General features: G+C 39.5%; 1 protein-coding gene across 4 annotated transcripts in view; it reads left to right on the forward strand.

Annotated features, from left to right (window-relative positions):
- TJP2 (tight junction protein 2) overlaps positions 1-23,717 on the forward strand; it is a 67,959-nt gene that overhangs the window by 41,867 nt on the left and 2,375 nt on the right. For all 4 annotated transcript variants that reach the window (XM_074813708.1, XM_074813711.1, XM_074813710.1 and 1 more), the window contains 20 exons: positions 70-123; positions 2,152-2,276; positions 4,518-4,620; positions 5,341-5,920; positions 10,282-10,385; positions 10,541-10,694; positions 11,723-11,831; positions 11,946-12,085; positions 12,590-12,656; positions 14,648-14,798; positions 15,567-15,675; positions 16,361-16,571; positions 17,826-18,013; positions 19,096-19,191; positions 19,299-19,378; positions 20,463-20,673; positions 21,105-21,205; positions 21,589-21,801; positions 22,154-22,264; positions 23,250-23,588. In XM_074813708.1, the coding sequence (XP_074669809.1) occupies positions 79-123; positions 2,152-2,276; positions 4,518-4,620; positions 5,341-5,920; positions 10,282-10,385; positions 10,541-10,694; positions 11,723-11,831; positions 11,946-12,085; positions 12,590-12,656; positions 14,648-14,798; positions 15,567-15,675; positions 16,361-16,571; positions 17,826-18,013; positions 19,096-19,191; positions 19,299-19,378; positions 20,463-20,673; positions 21,105-21,205; positions 21,589-21,801; positions 22,154-22,264; positions 23,250-23,588 (3,237 nt within the window). In that variant the 5' untranslated portion in view covers positions 70-78. The remainder of the gene's footprint in view (positions 1-69; positions 124-2,151; positions 2,277-4,517; positions 4,621-5,340; positions 5,921-10,281; positions 10,386-10,540; positions 10,695-11,722; positions 11,832-11,945; positions 12,086-12,589; positions 12,657-14,647; positions 14,799-15,566; positions 15,676-16,360; positions 16,572-17,825; positions 18,014-19,095; positions 19,192-19,298; positions 19,379-20,462; positions 20,674-21,104; positions 21,206-21,588; positions 21,802-22,153; positions 22,265-23,249; positions 23,589-23,717) is intronic.

Here is a 23,717-nt window from a genome sequence, read left to right on the forward strand (position 1 = left end):
AGTGTTTCACATTTTAATTTAGATAGTTGTATGCTTTGTGTTTTACTAATTGGTTTCTGTGTGCAACAGGCCCCAGGCATGGAAGAGCTGATATGGGAACAGTACACTGTGACCTTACAAAAGGTGAGTGAGTGCCTGTTATGTTTTTAGTTTCCAAATATTCAAGCACTGGTTTAGTCTAAATATGCTTTACAATAGATGTTGTTAGCATATCTGAGCCTAGAACAGGATGAATTTGTTTTCCAAATCAGTTATGTTTTTAATTTTAAAGTTTAATTGCTAGTTACTCATACAATAACATAACTCTTTAATGTTAAGAGTAAATTAAATTAACAATTTAAGTACTATATTTGCTACTCTTTGGTCTTTGTAACGACAGTATAATATACCACATGCCAGCCACATAGCTAAATTCATTGTTGAATAACCTTAAAAAGAAAGCAGATGGTTCTATCAAGCAGTTGTGGTGAATGTCCAAGCTTTATAATAATCACTGATCATGATTTCACTGATTTTTTTTTTTTAATATACTTTAATATCTACCAGTGCAGAATCTAGTGGAAAATTACTGTCCTCAAAATTTGTAAAATACATGGACTATAGATGTCACTTTTAACAATTCTTCTAAGAAAAGAGGAAGTATCTCATTATGTAGAGTCCTTTTGAGTTAAAGAAGGTAGACTGCTTGTTTCTGAGTTTTCTAATGGCTAAGCTGCCGCACCATGGTGCAGGATGTGTGCATTGGCGGCAGTGGTAGTCTTCCCAGCTGTTCTGATGGTCTGGGTTCAGTGAGCAGCCTGTACTGTGCTGCTTAATTTTTTTTTTTATATGTTCTGCAATGAACTCAGTTTGATGACCTAAGGTAAAATAGCAATCTCTCCTACACAGCCTGTTTTATGCGTTGAATTGTTGAGAAAGGATTGTTTTTCAGGTTAGAGGTAGACAGGAGAAACACTGCAGAAGCAGACCTTAGTTCCTGTAATTTCCAACTTTTCAGATCTTGAATATCATGTAAATGAGCATTACTTCTTTGCCTCAGAGAGGGGCTTATACTACTGAAGTGGCAAAGGGCTATTAGACTTGCTGCATCAGCCACGACCAATGAATTTTATCATTATTTTGAATTTGTATTGTTTTGGCTTGAAGCATCAAACTGCTTCCTGTAAGACTAAGGTGTAGCAAGTAAAGTGCTGTTAAAAACAAAAAAGCATTGCTTTTTTTCTCCTCAAAGAAATAACCACTTGATATTAGTGGAGCAGGATTAGTGGAGCTGGCATGTAATGAATTACACATTCTGAGTGTGAGTTGTGGAAAAGCACTACTTTAATTTGGTGTATTACTTTGCCACTATGTTAAAACATTTTGTTTAAATGTAGCATAATTTGTATTTTATAGTGATAGGAGGTGTGTGTTAAATAGGTGATAAAGTTAAACCTGCGTGTTTAACAAAATGGGGGTTTTTTTTTGCATACCTTCTTGTCTGCAGTTCAGTTTTGCTAACAGTTCTCAGGTCTAGTGTTATAGACATGCTTTCTTCACACCCTATTATTTCTCTGATTTTATGAATGTCATCTTAGGGCTTTTATGTATCTGCTATTTCTATGATGACAGGTTTGACATAAATTACATATTTAAAGTAGTTGATTGTGAGAGAGGATAACATAGAGAATTCACAAGTTCACTGCTTGCTTTTTGTAATCAGCCATGATCTTGTTTAGTTTGATTGAGGAGTAAGTAGTTATTACAAACTAGATAGAAATCATAATGAAGATGAGATCCTGGAAAAGATGTTCCAGTTTCCCAAGCATCACTAACAAAGTAGATTTATCTAACGATAAGTTTGATATGAATAACTAGTGGGACGGTGGAGCAAAATACAGAGTAAGTTCATGAGTCATTTGCTTAATTACTAACCATTAAAAGGTTGTAGACTGAGGTTTTGGAACACAGAACGTGTCATCTTGTTATATGGATTTGTAAACCCATTCCTTTTTAAAGAGGTGTATTTCTGCAATTCTTTACACGCAACTGTCATATTTTAAATAATATCTAGGTAGAGTGCCATCACAGGAACATTCATGTTACTCTTCTTTCTATCAAAATTCCTAAGGATGAAATTGAGTTTTTGTTGTATTTGTTTTCATTGTAAAGGATTCAAAACGAGGATTTGGGATTGCAGTTTCTGGCGGCAGAGATAACCCTCATTTTGAAAATGGTGAAACATCGATAGTCATTTCAGATGTTCTTCCAGGTGGCCCAGCAGATGGATTACTTCAGTAAGCAATTTCTTATTTTTCTTGTCTGGCATATTTTGAGGGGCATGGCTGTAGAATACGTAAAACCTTCAGACAGGCTTTGTTGAAATCCTGGTGATCTAATCAACTCAAGATTTGATGCCCTCTTGAGAACCTAGGTGTCTGTTTTACATTAGGAAAAAAACCAAACAAAAGTAACAAAAACAAACTCCACCTGGAAGCGGTTTTATTTGCTATTTTGTAAGAAATTACATTTCAGTGGTGTTGAAAAGCTTTTATAGTTAAGTATGTTTCTCTTAAGACTGCATTTCTTTTAAAGAAGCAGTAGAAATACTTAGTATCTTAAAACATTCTCCCTGTTCTTCCTCCAGGAAACACATTTAGTGATCAATCATTAGTTTTCAAGAGAATGGCTTAAGTCAGCCCAAAGAAGGGTCTTCACTCCTAAGATTTCTGTAGTCCCTCTGGTAACATCATCCTTGTTGAGGCAGCATCTATCATGGACAAGTAATTTTAAATCTGTAGACCGAGATAAACAGTTTCTAGCCCACTGCTGATGAGTTTTTTGTTCTTTGACCTGAAATACCTGATGGGGACTAGACAGTTTGGAAGAATGACGAAGTTGGGCGGTAACAGTAATTCAAAAGAGTAGACTCTGGTTATTTTGCCAAACATTAATTTTTGGTGAGGTAATGAAAAAGCTTACATGGGAGTAGTTATTGAAGAACTGGATAAAGGGATTATTGCGAAGCAGGGAACAAACGATTCTCAACATAAACGCACAAAATCTTCATTTTATAGCACTGATGTCTTCTAAGCACCATTGTCATCCATCCTGTTCCATAATCACCTGTGATTTGGGGATAAAATCATCTCCACAAATTATGTAAGATCCTAGGTAAATTGATGATGACAAGGCAATACCAAGTAATTTGGGCACATTCAGACAAAACATGGTCTGAACAAAACTGAATGCAAAGCTGTTGCTCCAACAAACAAGGAATATAGGCCTAACCTTCAGAGCGTGGGGGAATTACAATCCTTTTTAGGGTATAGTGAACATGAATAGATGGGAGCTTTTGATGTAGTGTTACAGCATTAAGTTTGATACTGTCTTTGGATGTACAGATTGTGAAGAGAGCTATTTTAATTCTCACATAAATCTTGGATGAAACTGATACTGGAATATGGCATGCTGTTCTGGCACACTCATTCAATAAAATGGATTGGAAGGGTATGAAAAGACCTACAAAAATCATTCAGAAGTTAGAGAAAGTGCCTTACAAAGAGAGGCTTAAACTATGTAATCTTAATTAAAAAGAATATTGTGATGTGACTTTATTACAGTTAAGAAAAGATACTGGGTACTAAAGATTTCTTTTGTCTAGCAGAAAACAACATGGTAACCAGTAATTGGTTGAGCTAATGCTCTGACTGTGAGGTTAGTAACTGAGTAGTCACCAGAATAAACTAACATAAGGAGTTGTAAATTATTTTTTTTAATCTCCTGCACTTTTTGCACTGAAATGCCTTTCTGGAAGATATGTTTTTCAATTAATCATGTGTTATTGGGCTGTCTCCTGAGGATGACTGAGTTAAGTCTTAATGGTCTATTTGACATGCAGGAGGTCTGTATAGATAAATTAGTAATCTCTTTTGGCCTGTGTTTTAGGACAGGGAGGACTTTGTGTGTTATAGTTTGGTTGGGTCATCTTTCTTCAGAGTGGATGGGACCTGAATACCAGTCTTTCAGAAGAGTGTACTAGAGCAGTACTTGGCAAAATTTGTCTGAATACTGCTATGGCTGCAGCAATTTGAAGCTCCCTTGAAATTCTTATGTTGATGTGAAAAAAATGTAGCACTTGGTGTGAAAGACTAGAAGTCCTGAAAGAACTGGGGAAAAAAAAAAGAAGTTTTAATGGTCATCACAAATACTCTTTTAAAAAAAAAAATCTTTGACATTATGGTAAGGTACTTAAGCTGGACATAGCATGTGTGCAAAGATTTGCAGTATCCAAAGTCTAATTTTTAAACATACTGAAAGCTGCTTCTAGTATTCAGGTATTGTAATGTTTGTATAACAGTTTTTAAGCAAAACTTCCTGTTAAAGTGAATGAAATCCATAGGTTCCTCCTGGAAAAAACAAAAACAAAAACAAAAAAAACCAACACAAAAAAGAAATTTTGTTGTGGTGTTTTCATGAAGACTCCTCTTAAATTCTTTTTTTTTCTTTTTTTTTTTTCCCCCTCCCCCCTCTTCCAGAGAAAATGACCGGGTGGTCATAGTTAATGGAACCCCAATGGAAAATGTTCCACATTCTTTTGCAGTCCAACAGCTTAGGAAAAGTGGAAAAGTGGCCACCATTGTAAGTAAATTACAAATGTATTCATCTACAGTGGTACCTGTGTAACCAGACAAGGTTTTGGTTTCCTTCTATGAAGTGTACTATAAACGCATAAAGCGAGGCAAGCCTTTGCCCAACAGAATGTACAAAGTAAATAAAACAAAGACAAGATATAGTTTCTACAGGTGAGACAAATGGAAATTAAACAACAGTGTCACAAATGTACTCTGTTGAAAAAACAGGAATAAAATGTATGTCCTCCATCTTTAATTTTACCGAATAATGAGTAGTAGTCAGAAAAAATTAAAGTTATGTGAGGCAAATGATGTCCTGCATACACAGACCTTGTCTAAGAATTTGCTGTCCAGATTGCCTTTCATTAGTTGAGAGAGGAATCTCCAACTCTGTTGTGGGGGCTTGTCACATCTTTTTAGAAGTCATCTACATAAAGAAAAAAATATTTCTTATTCACTCTTCCAGAGGTAAAAGAATGTGGTTGCTCATCTGATTTTTTTTTTAAAAAAAAATTCTCCTAGTGTTCGTGATTCTCCCAATTATTAACTATTGCTTCTGAACATCTAAATAATCTAATCTACTGGTTGTTCTAGAAGCAGAACATTTTTCTACACACCACACACACACACACACACCCCCCCTTTAAAGTGTGAAGAATATTAATCTGTTGAATGTCACATTCTGACCATTAGAGGGGGTTTCTTTGTTTCATATTGCACTGAACAGGTAGTGAAAAGACCAAGGAAAGTGCAGGCTGCTGCATTGAAGAGAAGCCCCTCCCTTGACTACGAGGACAGAGCTTTAGATGTACTGGATGACCATGCAGAATTTGATGGCAAAAGTGCTCGAAGTGGCTATAGTGACAGAAGCTGGCATAGTGGTAATGGAGGGCGCAGCCAAAGCTGGGGAAACAGCCTGGATCAGAGCTATAGAGATGAACAAGACAGAGGGCGTAACCAAAGCAGAGACCGTGATCAGGAATGCACCTACAGCCGTGATCGAAGTCGTGGTAGGAGCATTGACAGGAGCTTGGATCGAGACTATAGAAGAGATCGGAGCAGGGGAAGGAGCATTGACAGGGATGGTGGGTATGAAAGGAACTACAGAGGAGACTACAGCCCACCCAGTTATAGGCATGGATCTCAACCTGATCCTAGATACGGGAGGGAAGTGAGGAGTCAAAGTCGGGACAGGCTTCGTTCCCGAAGTCCTTCACCTGAAATGCACCATCAACATGAGTACCTAGGACCACAGGATCAGAATGGACCAATCAGTGTTCTCTTAACAAAAGGCAGACATAATGAAGGTAGGTATAGTAGGGGAGGAAAGGAATTGGCTTTTAATACAGCATGTAATTTTGGTGGGGAATGGAGAGAAGCTGAACATTCTTTGCTTTTACAGGTTAAATGTTGAGCTCTTCTAACTGGTCGCTTAAGCTGTTTTAATTCTTCCTGTCTGGTTTGGGGTGCTTTTTTCCCCCAGCACCTTGAACTTTACCTTTGAACAAAAAACTGTTCACCCATGTCATTTCAGTCTTTTCAAGCCACTGTGTCCTTTGGTTTTCCATTTTCTCTGCCCTGTTCTTCTGGTTCTGGTGGGAAACATGGATCTGATCATGATTCAGATTATACCTGGCACATCTGCAAAAGGGTCAGCTACAAAGGGTGAAGAGTAGACGCTGCCTTTAATAGTGCATTTACTTCTTCCCTTGAGTATAATTAAATTAGTTCCAAAGATTGTTTGGTTCTGAATAGTTCAGAATGTAGTTAAAGAATACTGAAATGGCAACAGCTGAAACAGCCTTTCCTTGCTGTGTATTGGAGTGTATAAATGAAAGACGAAAGCTTGATCTTTCATGTGCTGTGAAATAAACACTCTTGTGCTATGAAACATATCTGAGATTAGGTTGTGCATTCGTTTCTGATTGGTTTGTTTGTGATGACTTTGTGAGTTGGTTTTTTTCCCCAGTGTGCCCTGTTGTCATTTGTAAGAATTTTCTGATCATGTAAGCTTTGTATGTAGGAGCTAACCTCTTTATTGACTCTGGCAAGGATCCCTTTCTCTCCTTCCTCTTTTTCCCCTGCATATAATGTTTCCACTTGTAAAGATAATGCAGATAGCTGTACAAATGGGAAGAAATTTGAGGTGTCTTTGTTAAGTTTTATATGTAGCTAGTAACTCCATAATAATTTCTGCCATGCATATGGATACTCTGCAGACTCACTCAAATGTGGTGATTTTTTTAAAGCACATAAACCATGCACATCCTAGAACAACAGAAAAGGAAAGAAGCTGTTAAGACTGTTGCCTTTCTTTTCAAGTAGCAAATATACTGATCCAACTAACCTGGCTCAAAGGGGAAAAAAAGGGAAGGGAAAAGAAGAAAAAAAAATCTTCTGCCTGAAACAACTGAGACACTGGTGTACAGATAGGACAGGGTCAGCATGCAGAAACTGGTAAAAACCCAGCTCTTCTGCAGTGCTTTTTGACCCTTTTCCCTTTCTACAGCATGCAAAATACGATACAGAAAGAGGATCTAGTCCAGCATGTTAATAAGCACCTCTAGAATGAAGGCATTATTTTGCTGTTTAAGATGCAGACTAATCATCCATCTGTGATTGTTTCTGGAATGCTGTTTGTTCTTACTCTGGTGACAGCACAGAAATAGAATCATAGAATGGTTTGGGTTGGAAGGGACCTTAAAGATCATCTAGTTCCAACCCCCCTGCCATGGGCAGGGACACCTTCCACTAGACCAGGTTGCTCAAAGCCCCATCCAACCTGGCCTTGAACACTTCCAGGAGGGCGCAGCCACAACTTCTCTGGGCAACCTGTGCCAGGGCCTCACCACCCTCACATTGAAGAACTTCTTCTTTATATCTAATCTAAATCTACCCTCTTTCAGTTTAAAACTGTTACCCCTCATCCTATCACTATACTCCCTGATGAAGAGTCCCTCCCCATCTTTCCTGTGGGCCCCCTTTAAGTACTGGAAGGCCGCTATAAGGTCTCCCTGGAGCCTTCTCTGGGCTGAACAACCCCAACTCTCTCAGCCTGTCCTCATAAGGGAGGTGCTCCAGTCCCCTGATCATCTTCTTGGCCCTCCTCTGGACCAGCTCCAACAGGTCCATGTCATTCTTATGTTGGGGGCCCCAGAACTGGATGCAGTACTCCAGGTGGGGTCTCATGAGAGCAGAGTAGAGGGGGAGAATCACCTCCCTCAACCTGCTGGCCACTCTTCTCTTGATGCAGCACAGGATACGGTTGGCTTTCTGGTCTGTGAGCTCATATTGCTGTCTCATAGCCAGTTTTCCATCCACCAGTACCCCCAGGTCCTTCTCCACAGGGCTGCTCTCAATCCACTCATCCCCCAGCCTGTATTCGTGCTTTGGATTGCCTTGACCCTATGTGCAGGACCTTGCACTTGGCCTTGTTGAACTTCATGAGGTTTGCACAGGCCCACCTCCCAAGCCTGTCAAGGTCCTTCTCGATGGCACATCCCTTCCCTCCAGTGTGTTGACCACACCACACAGCTTGGAGTTGTCGGCAAACTTGCTGAGATTGCACTCAATCCCACTGTCCATGTCACCAACAAAGATGTTAAACAGTGCCAATCCCAACACCAACCCCTGAGTAACGTCACTCGTCACTGCTCTCCACTTGCACATCAAGCTGTTGACCACAGCTCTTTGAGTGCGACCAACCAGGCAATTCCTGATCCACTGAGTGGTCCAGCCATCAAATCCACATCTCTCCAATATAGAGACAAGGATGTTGTGCAGGACAGTGTCAAAAGGTTTGCACAAGTCCAGATAGATGACATCAGTTGCTCGTCCCTTATTCACCCATGCTGTAACCCTGTCATAGAAGGCCACCAAACCTGTCAGGCACGATTTGCCCTTAGTGAAGCCATGTTGGCTGTCACCAATCACCTCCTTATTTTCCATGTGCCCTAGCATAGTTTCCAGGAGGATCCGCTCAATGATCTTTCCAGGCACAGAGGTGAGACTGACTGGCCTGTAGTTCCCTGGGTCTTCTTTTTTCCCCTTTTTAAAAAAGGAAATTACGTTTCCTTTTTCCAGTCAGCATGACCTTCACTGGACTGCCACGAGTTCTCAAATACAATGGATAGTGGCTTACCCACTTCATCTGCCAGTTCCCTCAGGACCTGTGGATGCATCTCATCAGGTCCCATGGACTTGTGCACCTTCAGGTCTCGAATCTGATTTTCTCCTACAGTGGGTGTTTTTTCATTCTTCCAGTCCCCACCTTTGCCTTCTGCAACTTGGGTGGTGTGGCTGGAGCACTTGCTGGTGAAGACTGAGGCAAAAACATCATTGAGTACCTCAGCCTTCTCCATATCCCAGGTAACCAGGTCTCCTGTTTCCTTACAGAGAGGGCCCACATTTTCCCTAGTCTTCCTTTTGTCACCGACATACCTACAGAAGCATTTCTTGTTGCCCTTGATGTCCCTGGCCAGATTTAATTCTATCAGGGATTTGGCCTTCCTAACCTGATCCCTGGCTGCTTGGATGTTTGTCTGTATTCCTCCCGGGCTGTCCTTGCTTCCACCCTCCATTGGCTTCTTTTTTGTGTTTGAGTTTGCCCAGGAGCTCCTTGTTCATCCATGCAGGCCTTCTGGCGATTTTACCTGACTTCCTCTTTGTTGGGATGCATCACTTCTGAGGAGGTGATCCTTGAATATTAACCCGCTTTCTTGGGCCTCTCTTCCCTCCAGGGTTTTATCCCATGGGATTCTGCCAAGCAGATCCCTCAAGAGGCCAAAGTCTGCTCTCCTGCAGTCCAGGGTAGCAAGCTTGCTGTGCGTCCTCCTCACTGACTTAGGGATCTTGAACTCCACCATTTCATGGTCACTGCAGCCAAGGCTGCCCTTGACCTTCACACTCTTCACCAGCCCCTCCTTGTTGGTGAGAAGAAGGTCCAGCATAGTGCTTCTCCTTGTTGGCTCCTCTATCACTTGGAGAAGGAAGTTATCATCAGCGCATTCTAGGAACCTCCTGGATTGCTTGTGCCCTGCTGTGTTGTCCCTCCAACAGATATCAGGGTGGTTGAAGTCCCCCATGAGGACCAGGGCTTGTGAACATGACCATGTTCCTATCTGTCCATAGAGATACTCATCTACTTGGTCTTCCTGGTGACGTGGCCTGTAGCAGATCCCCACTATCATGTCACCTGTCCCTGTTCTCCCTTTAATCCTGACCCACAAGCTCTCGGTTGGGTCCTCATCCATCCCCAGGCAGAGCTCCATGCACTCCAGCTGGTCAATGACATGGAGGGTGACACCCCCTCCTCGTCTCCCCTGCCTGTCCTTCCTAAAGAGCCTGTATTCTTCTGTCCCAATGCTCCAGACATAGGATTGATCCCACCACATCTCCATGATGCCAGTAAGATTGTAGCCCTGTGGGCATGCACACATCTTTATCTCCTTTTGTTTATTTCCCATGCTAAGTATGTTTGAATTTAAGTTGGGCCCCTAATGAGGCTGACTTACAGGATAGTTAGCCTAGGGTTAAGTTGGTTTACTTTGTCTGTGTGTTTTTTTCTTTTCTCATGGTGTAATGGGGTATGCTGGATCTATACTGTGTAGTTTTAAAAAAATACATCCTTGCTCATCTAAGATACAGTGGATTATTTCCCTGATTCCAGAATATGGACTCCGGCTTGGAAGTCAGATCTTCATAAAAGAAATGACCCGTACTGGCCTAGCAACCAAAGATGGCAACCTTCATGAAGGGGATATCATTCTCAAGGTCTGTTCTGGTTATACTGCTAGCAGTTTAGCAGGCACTTGTTACAGTGGTTAGTCTGGAGTAAGTCATGTTATAGCCAAGTTCACTATTAAACTTGAGCAGAATATGGACTTAGTTGTTAACTTTTAGTGTTGTTTTTGCCTTTTTATGTCTAGATCAATGGTACAGTGACAGAGAATATGTCTTTAGCTGATGCCCGAAAATTGATTGAGAAGTCACGGGGGAAGCTCCAGCTGGTTGTCCTCAGGGACAGAAAGCAGACACTGCTCAACATTCCTTCCCTGAATGACAGTGACTCAGAAATGGATGGTGAGGTTTAATGTCGATGAAAGTTCTGGACTCTGTGCAGGGACAGAATGCAGCTTATAGTGTTTTGCTTTAGTAGAGTGGTAAGAGGTTTTTTAAAAAAAAAAATAAATTCCAAACACAACAAACCTAAGTAATAGCCAATTAAGGATGAGGTCCACTTCCTTTAGGTGAAAGAAGAATTTTGTAGTAATCATATAATTACATTTTAGGCAGGGGCAGAGATAGAAGAAGCAATGTTGTTCTGGCAAAATCAGTCTTACTTCTCAGAACAAGCAAGTCAGTTGCTTTAATAAAAGACTTCAGTTTTAAAATAAGTGGATTGGACTGATCTCTTTCTGAGGTCATTAACACTCATGACAGCATTCAACAGGAGAGAAAAAATGTTAGGACGAGATGAAATCTAAGTCCACCTGGACAACTGTTTTTTATTGCCAGTATCTATTCTGTACAAATGATCTCTCACAATGTATGAGATGTATCACTCAACATAATCTTGCTTTGGGAAGGGCTCAGGATGTTTCGGGGAGCAGGATGTTACGTTATTTAGTGCAAGATGTTTGTTTCTCTGATGTCAGAATACTGCATGCAGCTTTTTCTAGGTTTTACTGTGAAGACCAAGAACAGTTCAAGTCTGAGGGCTACTCTGTTTCTTTCATTGCTGAAAAGCAATGATGTGAGGACTGTTAATGTGAAGGTGGTCTTCTGTTTGGGAACGTCCATGAGACCTCAAATAAAAGGCTGCTAACACTAGTTAATGAGTCTATGGTATGCTCAAAGTAGTTGTGTGGTGTGAGTGTGTTTCCTAAAGGTTGTGTAAAACCTGCCTAAAGTATTTTCAGGGGGATGGAGGTGTGGATGCACTAAAAGGCATACAGCACTTTTTGAACCCTAGTCAAAACTGACTTCAAATGGAAGTAGGCTTAAAGGTTCAGCACATTTTATATGTGAAAGTTTTGTAAATAAATGTGGTGATCAGACATGCAGATAATTTAAATCCTGCAATTATAGCTTTGCTGGTCTCTTTACAGACATTTCTGAAATAGAGTCAAACAGATCATTCTCCCCTCAAGATGACAGATTACATCATTCTGATCTAGATTCACATTCATCCAATGAAAAGCTGAAAGAGAAACCAAAGTAAGACATGGTCATTTCTAGTCCATTTTTCTAATGCTAGTTAAAGAAAATCTTAAAATACCTGGCATTCTTATCTGATTTCACTACATTTTTTTTTCTTTTTCTTTCTTTTAGTGCAAAAGATGATCCATCTAGTAGGATGTCCAGGATGGGAGCAATGCCTACACCATTCAAATCAACCGGTGACATTGCTACTTCTGCTGTTACAGTTGTAGACACAAACAAAGAACTGAAGTACCAAGATGACCCAGCAGGTCAGAGTTTGAAGTTTTTGGTTGCTTTTTTTTTTCCCTGACCACAGAATATCTAATCCCCCAATCATGTTGACATATCTAGTATACTCTTCATGTCAATCCCATCCTGACACGCCAGGAAGACGTCTGTCTTTCCTTTGAGGTGCAGAGAGAGAAGTAACTGAGATTATTTGAAAGTAGTTGCTTATTAGAATTGTGATCTCAGAAAGCAAGTACTCTTCTAGAGCATCTACTGTAGCCTATTGCCCTAAGCAGCCAAAGTCTGATCTGACTTGCCTGAAAGAGTTGTGTATCCCTCCCTTGACTCAAATTTTTCAAGAATTGGGGGGGGGGGGGGGGGGGGGGAAAGGATGTAAATCAATTCTAGTCAAAAAGGTGCCTGATATTTAAACCTGTATTAATCTTTGTCATGGAGGAGTTTGATTGCTATCTGACAGCTAAAAATTGCTGCCATTTATAACTTTTTTAATAGCTCAGTAACTTCTGTTGCTTTTTTACATGTAGTGTCTCAACCAAAAGCAGTTACAAGAACAATTCTTAAACCCAGCCCTGAGGATGAAGCAATATATGGGTAAGGCAGCACTTGGTGTGTTCTTTTGCACTCAGTGTTCTTGCAGTGACCTGTACCTGGTTCTCAGTTGCATGGGTTTTGGGGTTTTTTGCCCATTTGCAGTGATACTCCCTTTATAGCTTAATGACAGGAAGAGATGACATGGCTTCTAACTGACCATATTTGAGTTAAGCTTAGTTTTGGAAGTATCTTCCTGGAAGGTATAGACTTGCCTCCTACCTGGAAGCACCCTGTGTTTCTGGGTTTGCATGGGAACATACACAATGGTATATTTTTATATTTTTATTCTGCTCTATTTGGCACTTTGAGATAGTGTTTGAAGTACTGTGTCCATTTTGGGGCTCCCCAGGACAAGAAAGGCATTGACACACTGGAGCGAGTCTAGGGAGTTGGTGGGTGCAGCATAAGACACATGAGAAAAGACCAAGAAAACAGGTTTTGTTAAACCTGAAGAAGAGAGGACTGAAGGGACATCTTATTGCTATCTGCAGTGACCTAATGGGTAGAGGGTACAGAGAAAACTGAGGGGTGATAGGACAAAAACTAAGGGACACAAGCAAGAGCACAGGAAATTCTGTTTTGATACAAAGAACAAAAGTTTTTATTATGAGGGTGTTTAACCACTGGAACAGTTTTCTCTTCTAGGTTGTGGTATCTCTACCACCGCAGATACTCAAAAACATAACTGGTCAAGGCCCTGATCAACCTGTTTTGAGCAGAGGGCCATTCTAACCTGTGCAATTCTATGGAAATGTATTTTACACTTCCTCTATTATTTTATATGTATACAAAAGATAATCCTGCCCTTCCCCACAATATTAAGATACAAAGAAAATGTCCTGTAATTTGTTAATAAGCTTGTTGCAAGACAAGCTGGAAACATCTTACAGAAATTTATGTCTTTTCTTCAAATACAAACCTGTGCAGTCCATATTGCAGTTCTAGCCTCTGCTTAAATATGAACAAAATACTGCTTCCAGAGTTTATTTTTGTGGGGATTTTTTGGATTATTTTTGTAAGTAATCAAATGAAACCTGGTACTGTTGATTCTTTAACAATTAAGTTACTAAAAGTTGCAAACTGTATTAATAGGAAGTCAGCTTATATGGTTTTTTTGGAGAGTTTTCAAATATGGAAAGGGAGAGAAGCACTGAGATTGTAAAGGGAAGCCTAAAAATAAGCTTTTGAATACATTCTGTAGCTTGGAGTGTTTTCTCAGATGGATTCTTTTCTCAGGTCTTTTCTGGGTTGGACCCTGCATATTTTGTCATTGATGTGCAAATTAATCAAGTTATTGTTTTGGTGAAGGGGTATTTATAATACAGGCTTAGGGTATTACTGAGAAAGGCTGGCAGATAAGTACTGTCCTCTGTGTTGGAAGGTCACTCAGGCATACAGCTTTTCTGACAGCAAAAAAGCTGAACCTGGTCCGCTAAGCTCTCCCACTGCAATATGAAAGGACTGATTGTTAACATACTAGTAGAGTATTTTTGGAAATATTTCTCAGTACAAGAAAACTTGGAAGACTTCTGTCTAACAAACATGTTAAACTGCAAAGAAAATAGGTATATATTTAATTCATATGACAGTTCTCAAGCATACAGAGGAAAAAACAAGGAGTATGATTACCTATAACTCAGGCTGTTTACACAAAAAACCCAACTGCTCATCTGAGAGAGGATCCTGTGGATAGGAAACTATTTTGGGACTTCAAGAACAGGGAGTTGTTTTCCTGCTCTGTCAACTCTGTGTATGCCACTTAGTCACACTTCCTAGTTCAGTTTCTACTCTGAAAAATGTGAATTCTCTACTTCTTTCCTACACTGAAGAGTCACCTGGGTAAATATAGCCTATATAGTGAAAGAAAGGGGCTAAGAATATTATTAGTACAATTTTGTTGAAAGGGTTGCAATTTTTTTCTCTTGACAACCTGTTATTATCACATGCCTAACATCTGGCCTACTTCATTTTTCTGCATATAAATCTTGTAGTCCTAACACGAAAATGGTGAGATTCAAGAAAGGGGACAGCGTGGGTCTACGACTGGCTGGTGGAAATGATGTAGGGATATTTATTGCTGGAATTCAAGAAGGCACCTCAGCTGATCAGGAGGGACTGCAGGAGGGAGATCAGATTCTTAAGGTATGTGTAAAAGCATGTGCCCATGAAATGCAAATTACTTTTGTATTTTTTTGTTTGCTGCTCAGTGGAAATACGGAAGAACTTATGATCTTAGGAAGTCAAATTATTGCTTTGGAAGTGTGTATGTGTGGTGGAGGATCTTACTGAAATTGGGTTTTAGAAGGACAGTTGTATATCGAGCTTTAGTTTGTTTAAGATTCTGTGGAAGTGGTAGGTAGGAGAAATATTAATCAAGAAAAATGCCTGAAGATGGAAGAATAAATTTTCTGTACAATGCTTCTTCCTAGTCTTGGAAGGGAAAAAAATTGAGGCCAGCATATTTTTCTTCTTTCATCTTTCTCCAGTTTTCTTGGGTAACAGTAATCTATTTTTCCAGTTTCTGAATTATATCATCTATGCCATTTTGTCCTCTTACATTCTCCTTTTTTTCTGAAAACTCAAATAGGAGGCTAATGTAATTTTTTTCTCTTCTGCCTCTTTTCTCTTGTGATAGTCTTGATTTTCAAGGCCTTTTGGAGCCTGTTAAAGTAGAAGAAACAATCTAGCAGTGCATATCCAGGACCTTGTTATTTCAGAAAGATTGCTGTTAATGGCTGGAAAAAAATATTTCTTGTGGCAACAGACATCCATATTGACTTTAATAAGTAGAATAAGGGAAGAGAATATTTAAGATTTTTTAGATTAAACAAAAATCTTTGGTTATTCCTTTTATCGTTGATTTTTCAGGTATTGTTTTTTTTGTTTTGTTTTGGGGTTTTTTGTACACAGGTAAATACTCAAGACTTCAGAGGCATTGTTCGGGAAGATGCTGTTTTATATCTCTTAGAAATTCCCAAAGGTGAAACAGTGACAATTTTGGCTCAAAGCAAATATGAAGGTAGGTGCTTTGAACAAAATGTGTGTATATCCATGAAGCTTTTAAGCTCTGTTTTGTCAGTGAAACCACAAATAATCTCTTGTGCTTATTCTTGGTAGCATTTTAATTACCTTTCTTTTCATAGTTTAGAAGATAGAAAGGGTCATACAGATGTGCATATGTGATGTGTTTTTCAGAGCACTTCTCCACCTTTTTCCTTATTAGCAAATAGTATCTCTTCTTAATCCTGAAGAGTGGCAATATACTTCTTGTTCCTTCTGCTTTTCTGTCTGTATCAGCTGGCCCAAGACCTGCTGTTAGCATTCCTGTTCTGCTGTGCCTTGGCAGTCATAAAGAATTCAGTCAGCTAGCAGCCAGTGGACAGTTTTATTAATGAACATTTAAGAAGCAAGCAAAACCTCTTGCTTTCCTGTTGGAGACACAGCTTGCTGTAATATTCAGTACTGTAGCTGCTTTTTGCTTTGGGAAGGTGCAAGTACCTCCTTCCCTCAGAGCTGTAAGGGCTGTACATGTACAAGTATAGAACACCCTTGATAATGTGTGTGTAGGGCAATGGATGTGAAGGTTGGGTTTTTGCATCTTTTCGAGTGGAGGGGAAGAATTTCAAAACTATTATCTAGAATGACAGCTTAATCTTTCTTTCCAGTGTAAAAAATTATAAACTAAAGGGGAGTTCCTGTTTTAGTCTACAGAGATATCATGGCCTGTGGCAGAGGAGATTCATTCTTCATCAGGAGCCACTTTGAGTGTGAAAAAGAGTCACCACAGAGCTTAGCATTCACCAGAGGGGAGATCTTTAGGGTAGTTGATACACTGTATGATGGCAAACTGGGAAACTGGCTGGCTGTGAGAATTGGAAATGAACTGGAAAAGGGCCTCATTCCAAATAAGAGCAGGTAAGTTGGCTTCCTGTCTTTCTGCCTATTGTTACAAATAAGATTTTGTATTTTTCCAAATGATTTTTCCTTCCTATATCATACTTTTCTTCCTTTTTTTTTTTCCCCTTACAAGAATAATAAATTGTTTTGTCTTTACTTTCACAACAATTGTGCGCAGAAAACTGTAGATTTTAGAACCATTATGTGAGGGGAGGATAAGAGAGGATGGTGTTACCTACATACTTGATCAGGTATTTGCAACATAGACCTAGAGCTCCTGTCACCAATCAACCAAGCTTTGACCACTAGCTGCTTCAGTTCCTCTTCTAGAAAATGGGTGGAGAGTCCTGTTTTTGCCTTTTTTGTGTCTTTTCCCCCTTCTTGTCCCCCTATTCACCCTGTCCCTAACCAAATCAAACAAAACCACTACACATTAGGAAGCTCATGATTAATCTTTTAAATGAAGTACAGTGCTTGAATTTCTTTTGTATATCCTTACAGAAAACATTTCAAGAATTTACTCCATTTATTCCATATTTCTTGGTAGCTGTAGTCCTTATTTTTGTGTGAAATACTGAGTGAATCACAGCAATGTTTTTTGTTTAAATATGCTTTCCTAGTCAAAATTCATGTGAGGTAATAATAAGTGTTCAAATGTGCGCAATGAGTAAAAGTATTAAAATTCATCAGCAAAAGAATCAGGGTATTTTTAGAGTGTAGCTTTTAAGTTCTTGAGTGTGGTTGTGATTTTAAGATGGAGGAAAAGCTCACAGCTGTGTTGTACAGAAGTTCCTGAAATGAGCTGCTTATGTGACTCCCTTGCCTCTTTCCTGGTTTACTACATTCTCTCCTCTCTGTTAATTGATCTGACCAAACCAGCTTTTGCTTCTATGCTGGAGGGACTTAACTTATAAGGTTTAATGGAGAAGAGAATAGCGAGAGTAATTTCTTAGGCCTCTCTTTGGTTCTAAGTTGCAGTCTCTCACCACCTCCTGGCAGTTGCATTCTTTTATTTATGCTTGTGTGAGTTACCAGTTTCTGACCTGAGAACTCATTTCTGCCCAGCAGTCTTGTAGCTGTGGTGAGTTGGAGCATCATTCTGACATTGTGTTTGCTCCAAGGCAGAAGAACCTGGACTCCTCTGTTCTTACCTCCACTCATGGCTGTCTGACAAATTACCTGTTGCAAATTCAAAATCCATTGTTCTTCAGTGAAAGCACCTTTACCCTCTGACTAGTTTTGTACAAATGAGCTCTGTGCTTTCTCTGTCAGAGCTGAGCAGATGGCCAGCGTTCAGAATGCCCAAAAAGATGGCTCAAGCGATAGGGCAGACTTCTGGAGAACACGTGGCCAGCGATCTGGGGTGAAGAAAAATCTGAGGAAGAGTCGTGAAGATCTGACAGCTATTGTATCTGTGAGCACAAAATTCCCAGCTTATGAGCGAGTTCAGTTGCGTGAGGGTAAGTGAGACTGCTCTGAGCCAGCTGCCCATGTATTGCTGGCTGGTTTAACATCCAAATGTTTGGTCAGCTAAGTAAGTAATTTCTAACAACTTGGGTTCAATGTTAAATTTGAGCAACAGGAAGGGATGATATTTTTCTCAGAATGCAAATTTCTGGATGCTATTAAGTACTCTAAGACAAAAAGCTTTTTATGTTTTTAAACAGCTGCTGTTCTTTTTGCCTCCAAATTACAAGGTTTAAAATGAAAAAAGGAAGAAACAAGCAGGCTTTTCTTGTTTTCTCAGCTTCCCTTTGGCTAGCTCTGAAAGTACATTCAATATGCCTGAGATCAATCACAGTCTTTAGCTTACTCATAAATAGCACTTTAACATTACCTTGAGAGCAAATAAAACCTGAGTATTTTCAGCAGATTGTCCAAATGTAATCCAGGTTAATGTGGTCAACCATTTCCGTGACTCTAAACTAGATATATTACTAGTCATGTTGAGCAAGTCAAGATCATTTTCTGGGTATTCACACATGACAGTGTTGTGGAGCAAAACAAATAGTAAAAAGTACTTTAAAGGAGCTCCCAGAGGGCCAGATGGAGACTGAGCAATAGAATGGTATTCCCCCATTAACTTATGAAGACCATATTTGCACTTGCTTTAACATAAACGTAACAGAATTTTGTATTTCTTTGCTTCATCAAGCTGCCCTACATCTGGTTTAGCATTTGTATCTTTATTCACACAAAATCCGCTGCGTCAAGGTTCAAGCTATTTTGCTGGATGGAAAGATTACTGAAGATCTGCTGTATGTTTTCAGAATGTAGAATCCTCTCAATACATCTTCATTAGAAGGAATAAGGAAGCTGTTAAAATCAAAACAATCTCTTTTGCTTTCTCAACTGTTAAAAATAGCTTTCTGTATGCGTTGCACAGACTTCTGAGAAATAAAAATTTTTAAATATATTTTTTTAATATCTTCAACTTACTCATAAGGTTGGATAGTAATTGAGGATCTTGTCTGTGCCACTTCACTTATATATAAAATCAGTCTTACCAGACTTACCATTTCTCCAAATATTTTTTTTTCAGCTGGTTTTAAGAGACCTGTGGTGATATTTGGCCCTCTTGCAGATGTCGCTATGGAGAAGTTGTCAAATGATTTGCCTCACCTGTACCAGACAGCAAGTAAGTTGTCCTCCTAGGTTCCTTATCATCCTTAACTGAGAGAATGAATAACTTAATAATCACAGCTGCCTGGCCACTCTAGATAAGCTAAAATGTTGTCTTTGCAGAGACAGAACCCAGAGATGCAGGTTCAGAAAAGTCAACTGGGGTAGTGCGCTTGAACACTGTGAGGCAAATCATTGAGCAGGTAGAGTATTTCTCTGTGAAAATTGCTTACACTCAAAAGCATGTTGTTTGATTTGTTTGCTCCTAAAACTTTCAGCATCCTCAAATCTTTATTGCATCTATTTCTGCAATAAGCAGACTTGGCTTAATGATAGGGCTGTTTTGAGATTGTTCAACAATTTTTATAATTTTGATAGCTGTCCTCCAAGTGGAAGGGTGAACCTGATGTTAGAAATTAAATTCTTCTTTCTTAGTCCCTTCTAAATTTGAATGGAGGGACATCTGTGTTTTACTGTATGCTTTCTGAATTTGCCGTAAAGGCTTTACTTGTCATGCAGTGCTCTACTTGCTCTTACTGTCATCAGAAACTTAAAGTTTTGGATTGCTTCAGAGTTTCTACTATTAAACTGAACAGGAAGTGACTATGATGGCTAAGTGGCATCTGCTGAGACTGCATTGACTTTCTATAATAGCATTTAGAGATCAAGTAGATAGGTGGTAATCAAGAAGCCTAAAAAACTTAGGCAAAAAGAATGTACTCTGAAGCATATTGCCCTAAGCCAAATAAAATCAGTGTCAGAGGGGATAGAATGTCACACAGAAGTCTGTTCAGAGCTCAGGCCTCACTGAAGCACACATTTGAAAATCCCATTCATCTTTCCACTAGAAGTAGCTAAGAAGGAATATATTAAATCGAAAAAGTGAGACTTACTCAGCTAGTAAGTGTAGATAAAAGCTCACAGATAGCACCCAGAATAGTTGTGGTAATGGAAGCTGTGTTAGGAGCAGGTAGAGAGAAAAGCTAGTTAACTTTCACTACCTATTAAAAACAAACAAAAAAAGGTGGAATAAGTGCATTTTACTTAACATGAGAGTTAGTTAACATAAGAATGTGGACATTCAGGCAAAAGCTGTTCAGGAAAATTGAGCTGAAAGAAAAAGGCTGCCTGCTGTGGCTCGTGAATGTGATATAAATGTGGGAAAAAATCCAACAAGTTGTGGTCTTTTTTGGGCAAAAATATTCTGGTTTTCCTAGCATACCATGTTCTAACCACCTCCTTTTGTTCCCCACAAGCAGCGCACTGACTGCACTTTGTTATTAACAGGATAAACATGCTCTGTTGGATGTGACTCCTAAAGCGGTGGACCTGCTAAATTATACCCAGTGGTTTCCAATTGTGGTGTTCTTTAACCCAGACAGTAAGCAGGGTGTGAAAACTATGAGACAAAGGCTATGTTCCACATCTAACAAGAGCTCAAGAAAACTTTATGAGCAAGCAAACAAACTGAAGAAAACTTGTTCCCACCTCTTTACAGGTAAGGTAGAATATGTGTCTTACCTGCTTACCAAGAGATTAGTGGATGTGACTGTGAGTCACATGTGTGAGTCTTGAGATATCCACTCATACTCCATGTATTAACTCATGGAGGCAGGAGCTAAAAGTGTGTGAAGGTATGTTCATGACAATCCCTTCCTTGACTTTTTTTTAAAGTTCCTTGTTCTGCCAAATTCTAATATAAAAGAGGTTGTGAATTGGCATACTGTCATTAAAAGATAAGTGATTTAATAAGCTTGGGGAATGGACAAACAATAAAATAAAAATACCATGCTTCTGTCCATGATCTAAATGAAATGGCTGGTTTACATTCTCACATAACTAAGACAAAAAGCATTAAACAGCAAGGACTGGATAAAGGATCGCATTGCATTTGCTGTGTATATATACTTTTTCCTTCGATTTTTACAGCCACCATCAATTTGAATTCAGCCAATGATAGCTGGTATGGTAGTCTGAAAGATACAATTCAGCAACAGCAAGGAGAAGCAGTATGGGTATCAGAAGGAAAGGTAAGCAGCCAGTCTGTACTGTACTAAGCTATACAGATGTCTCAAGGTACCTCTTGCCAGTAAAAATTGTTCAAAATTTTGTTTGCCAGTGCTGGATAAGTTAGACAAGTAGTCAGTTGATGTCTTGGTAACAAAAAATTACTTCTTATTGTTCTTTTTGAACAGATACTTTGGAGCTTTCATCACTAATACTGTGGCTAGGGGAGAACAGTGAGGAGGGATAAACTTTTACAGGACTTTCCTTTATGATTCTGCATTAGAGTTTCTTTCAGTTCTGCAAAGTCATTCTTAAGGAGTTGTTTGGAATGATGTTGAGACCTAACTAAACTCTAATTCTTATATATTTAATCTTTTTTCCTTAATTCTTACTGACTTTTCTCTAGATGGACGGCATGGAAGACGATGCAGATGATCGTATGTCTTACCTTACTGCAATGGGTGCTGACTATTTGAGTTGTGACAGTCGGCTGATCAGTGACGTGGAGGACACAGATGGAGAAGGAGGTGCATACACTGACAATGAACTTGATGAGCCCTTGGACGAACCAAAGATTTCATCTGTTAGCCGGTCCTCTGAACCTGTGCATCATGAGGAGGTGAGATGGTTGGATTTTCAACAAAACTGTACTTTGGACCTTTTGAAAGCCCTGTATGTATGCCTTAAAAATGAGAGCTTTTTTAAACTGCACCTTCATCTTACCTCTAATAGTGTTTTAGATCTACGTTGTGTAGAGCAAAAATAATAATGGCTCTGCTTTTCTGCCTAACTGTAGGTTTCCTGATGATGTCTCTTCACCTTGAACTTTGCAGTTACATCTGCAGTGATTGTGGTCAGGTTGCTGACAGTCATTTGGCTCCTGGTTACTGTTCCCAAAACAGTAAAGAAAGAGAAAAAATGATTCAGTTACTGGATACTGCAGTGATTTTATCTCTTATTTTCTTTCATAGAGTTTAAAAAAATTTAGTCCCGAACCAAGGACTCAGTTGAGAAAAGCTGGTAGCAGGGAGATCCTTAGAGAACCAAGTCCACCTCCAGCATTCAAGCCTGAACCACCTAAGGTAAACTTGTAGAAAACAAGTCTGAATACAGAGTTCCTCTTTCTGGAGAACTCTCCAGGGTGGCACATTAAGAAGAGTAGTAGGAATGATCAGAACCTAGAAAACATTGTAAGTGTGGAGAGAAGGAATGATTGGAAGGTGTTTCAGGATCAAGCAGAGCAAAAACTTAAAGGATAACAGTTCTCTTCAAATATGTGTGATCTCTATATGGAATAAGACATTAGACTCTTTTTGTGTCTGGTAACAAATCTAAAGGCACTTTTTTATCTCAGCAAGAACAAATGTAAGCTAATCATTAGGAAAAGCATATCTGATGGCCATTATTGTGAAGCACAAAACCAGAATCTACCACCTCTGAAATCAGTCTCCATCACTAGAAATTGATGTTAATTGTATATTCAAACCTTGCTCAGGAATGATGTAAGGAAAAAAAATTATGATGTTTGGAACCCAAATTCTATTTTAGCAGTGTGTGATTTCCCCTGACCCCAAAGTCAGTCCTTTATGAGGATGGGTGCCCTCACATACTGCACGTATTCAAAATATATTCAAGTATGCCTTGACAATGGAGATTGGGCAGAGCAGGACATGTGTAAGGATAAAGATGGAAGAGAAAACAGACTTGGGTTCTGTGCTCTTCTAGACTCTAGGTAGTGATATTCTACATTAGGTGGTACTGACAAAATCATTTGGGAGGCCAGTTTTCTCTGTACTGTACTCTAACACACATTGTAGTTCTGATAGGCCTTAACAAATGGAACAAACAAGTCTAAACGTGCTAGTCTTCTGTAGGTTGATGTGTAGTGTATGAGCATCTGGCCAAAATGTTGCAGCAGTTCAAATACTTCTCCAGTGTTACTTCGAATGAATATTGACACTGTTAAATATGTAGGCAAAATGATTAATTTCAGATTAAAGCTTTCATTTGAAATGAAAATTATGAAGTTGCTGATGTAAACTTTGTTTGTGTGTTTCATACTTCCAGGGAAAGTTACAAAACAAAGAGGATCTACATGACTTTCTCAAGAACTATGACTCCAAATCAAGTAATATTGCTGTCAGCAGTGAGACTTCAACCATATCAGCTAAAGCAGCACCACCACCTGTTTCGGTGAAACCTGCCTTTGGGCGTCCCATCCTGAGAAACTCTCAGCCAGCAGTCCCACCTGCAGAGGAGGAGGAGGAGTCAAAGTTGGAAGAGGAAGGAAGTGAACAAGAAAATACTCCAAAATCTGTATTGAGGAAAGTAAAAATATTTGAGGAGATGGATCATAAGGCAAGGATGCAAAGAATGCAAGAGCTACAAGAGGCCCAGAATGCCAGGGTATGAAGAGATGCATTCTCCCCTTGCTGTGCTTTCCAGCATATAGAACAGCCTGCATCCTGAAAGTTAAAATCATTGCATTGTGTTGTTTCTGGAGGGAGAAGTCTGGGAAACCACACATCCAAACAT

This window comes from Strix aluco, chromosome Z, assembly GCF_031877795.1.
Source record: "Strix aluco isolate bStrAlu1 chromosome Z, bStrAlu1.hap1, whole genome shotgun sequence".
NCBI classification, from domain to species: domain Eukaryota; kingdom Metazoa; phylum Chordata; class Aves; order Strigiformes; family Strigidae; genus Strix; species Strix aluco.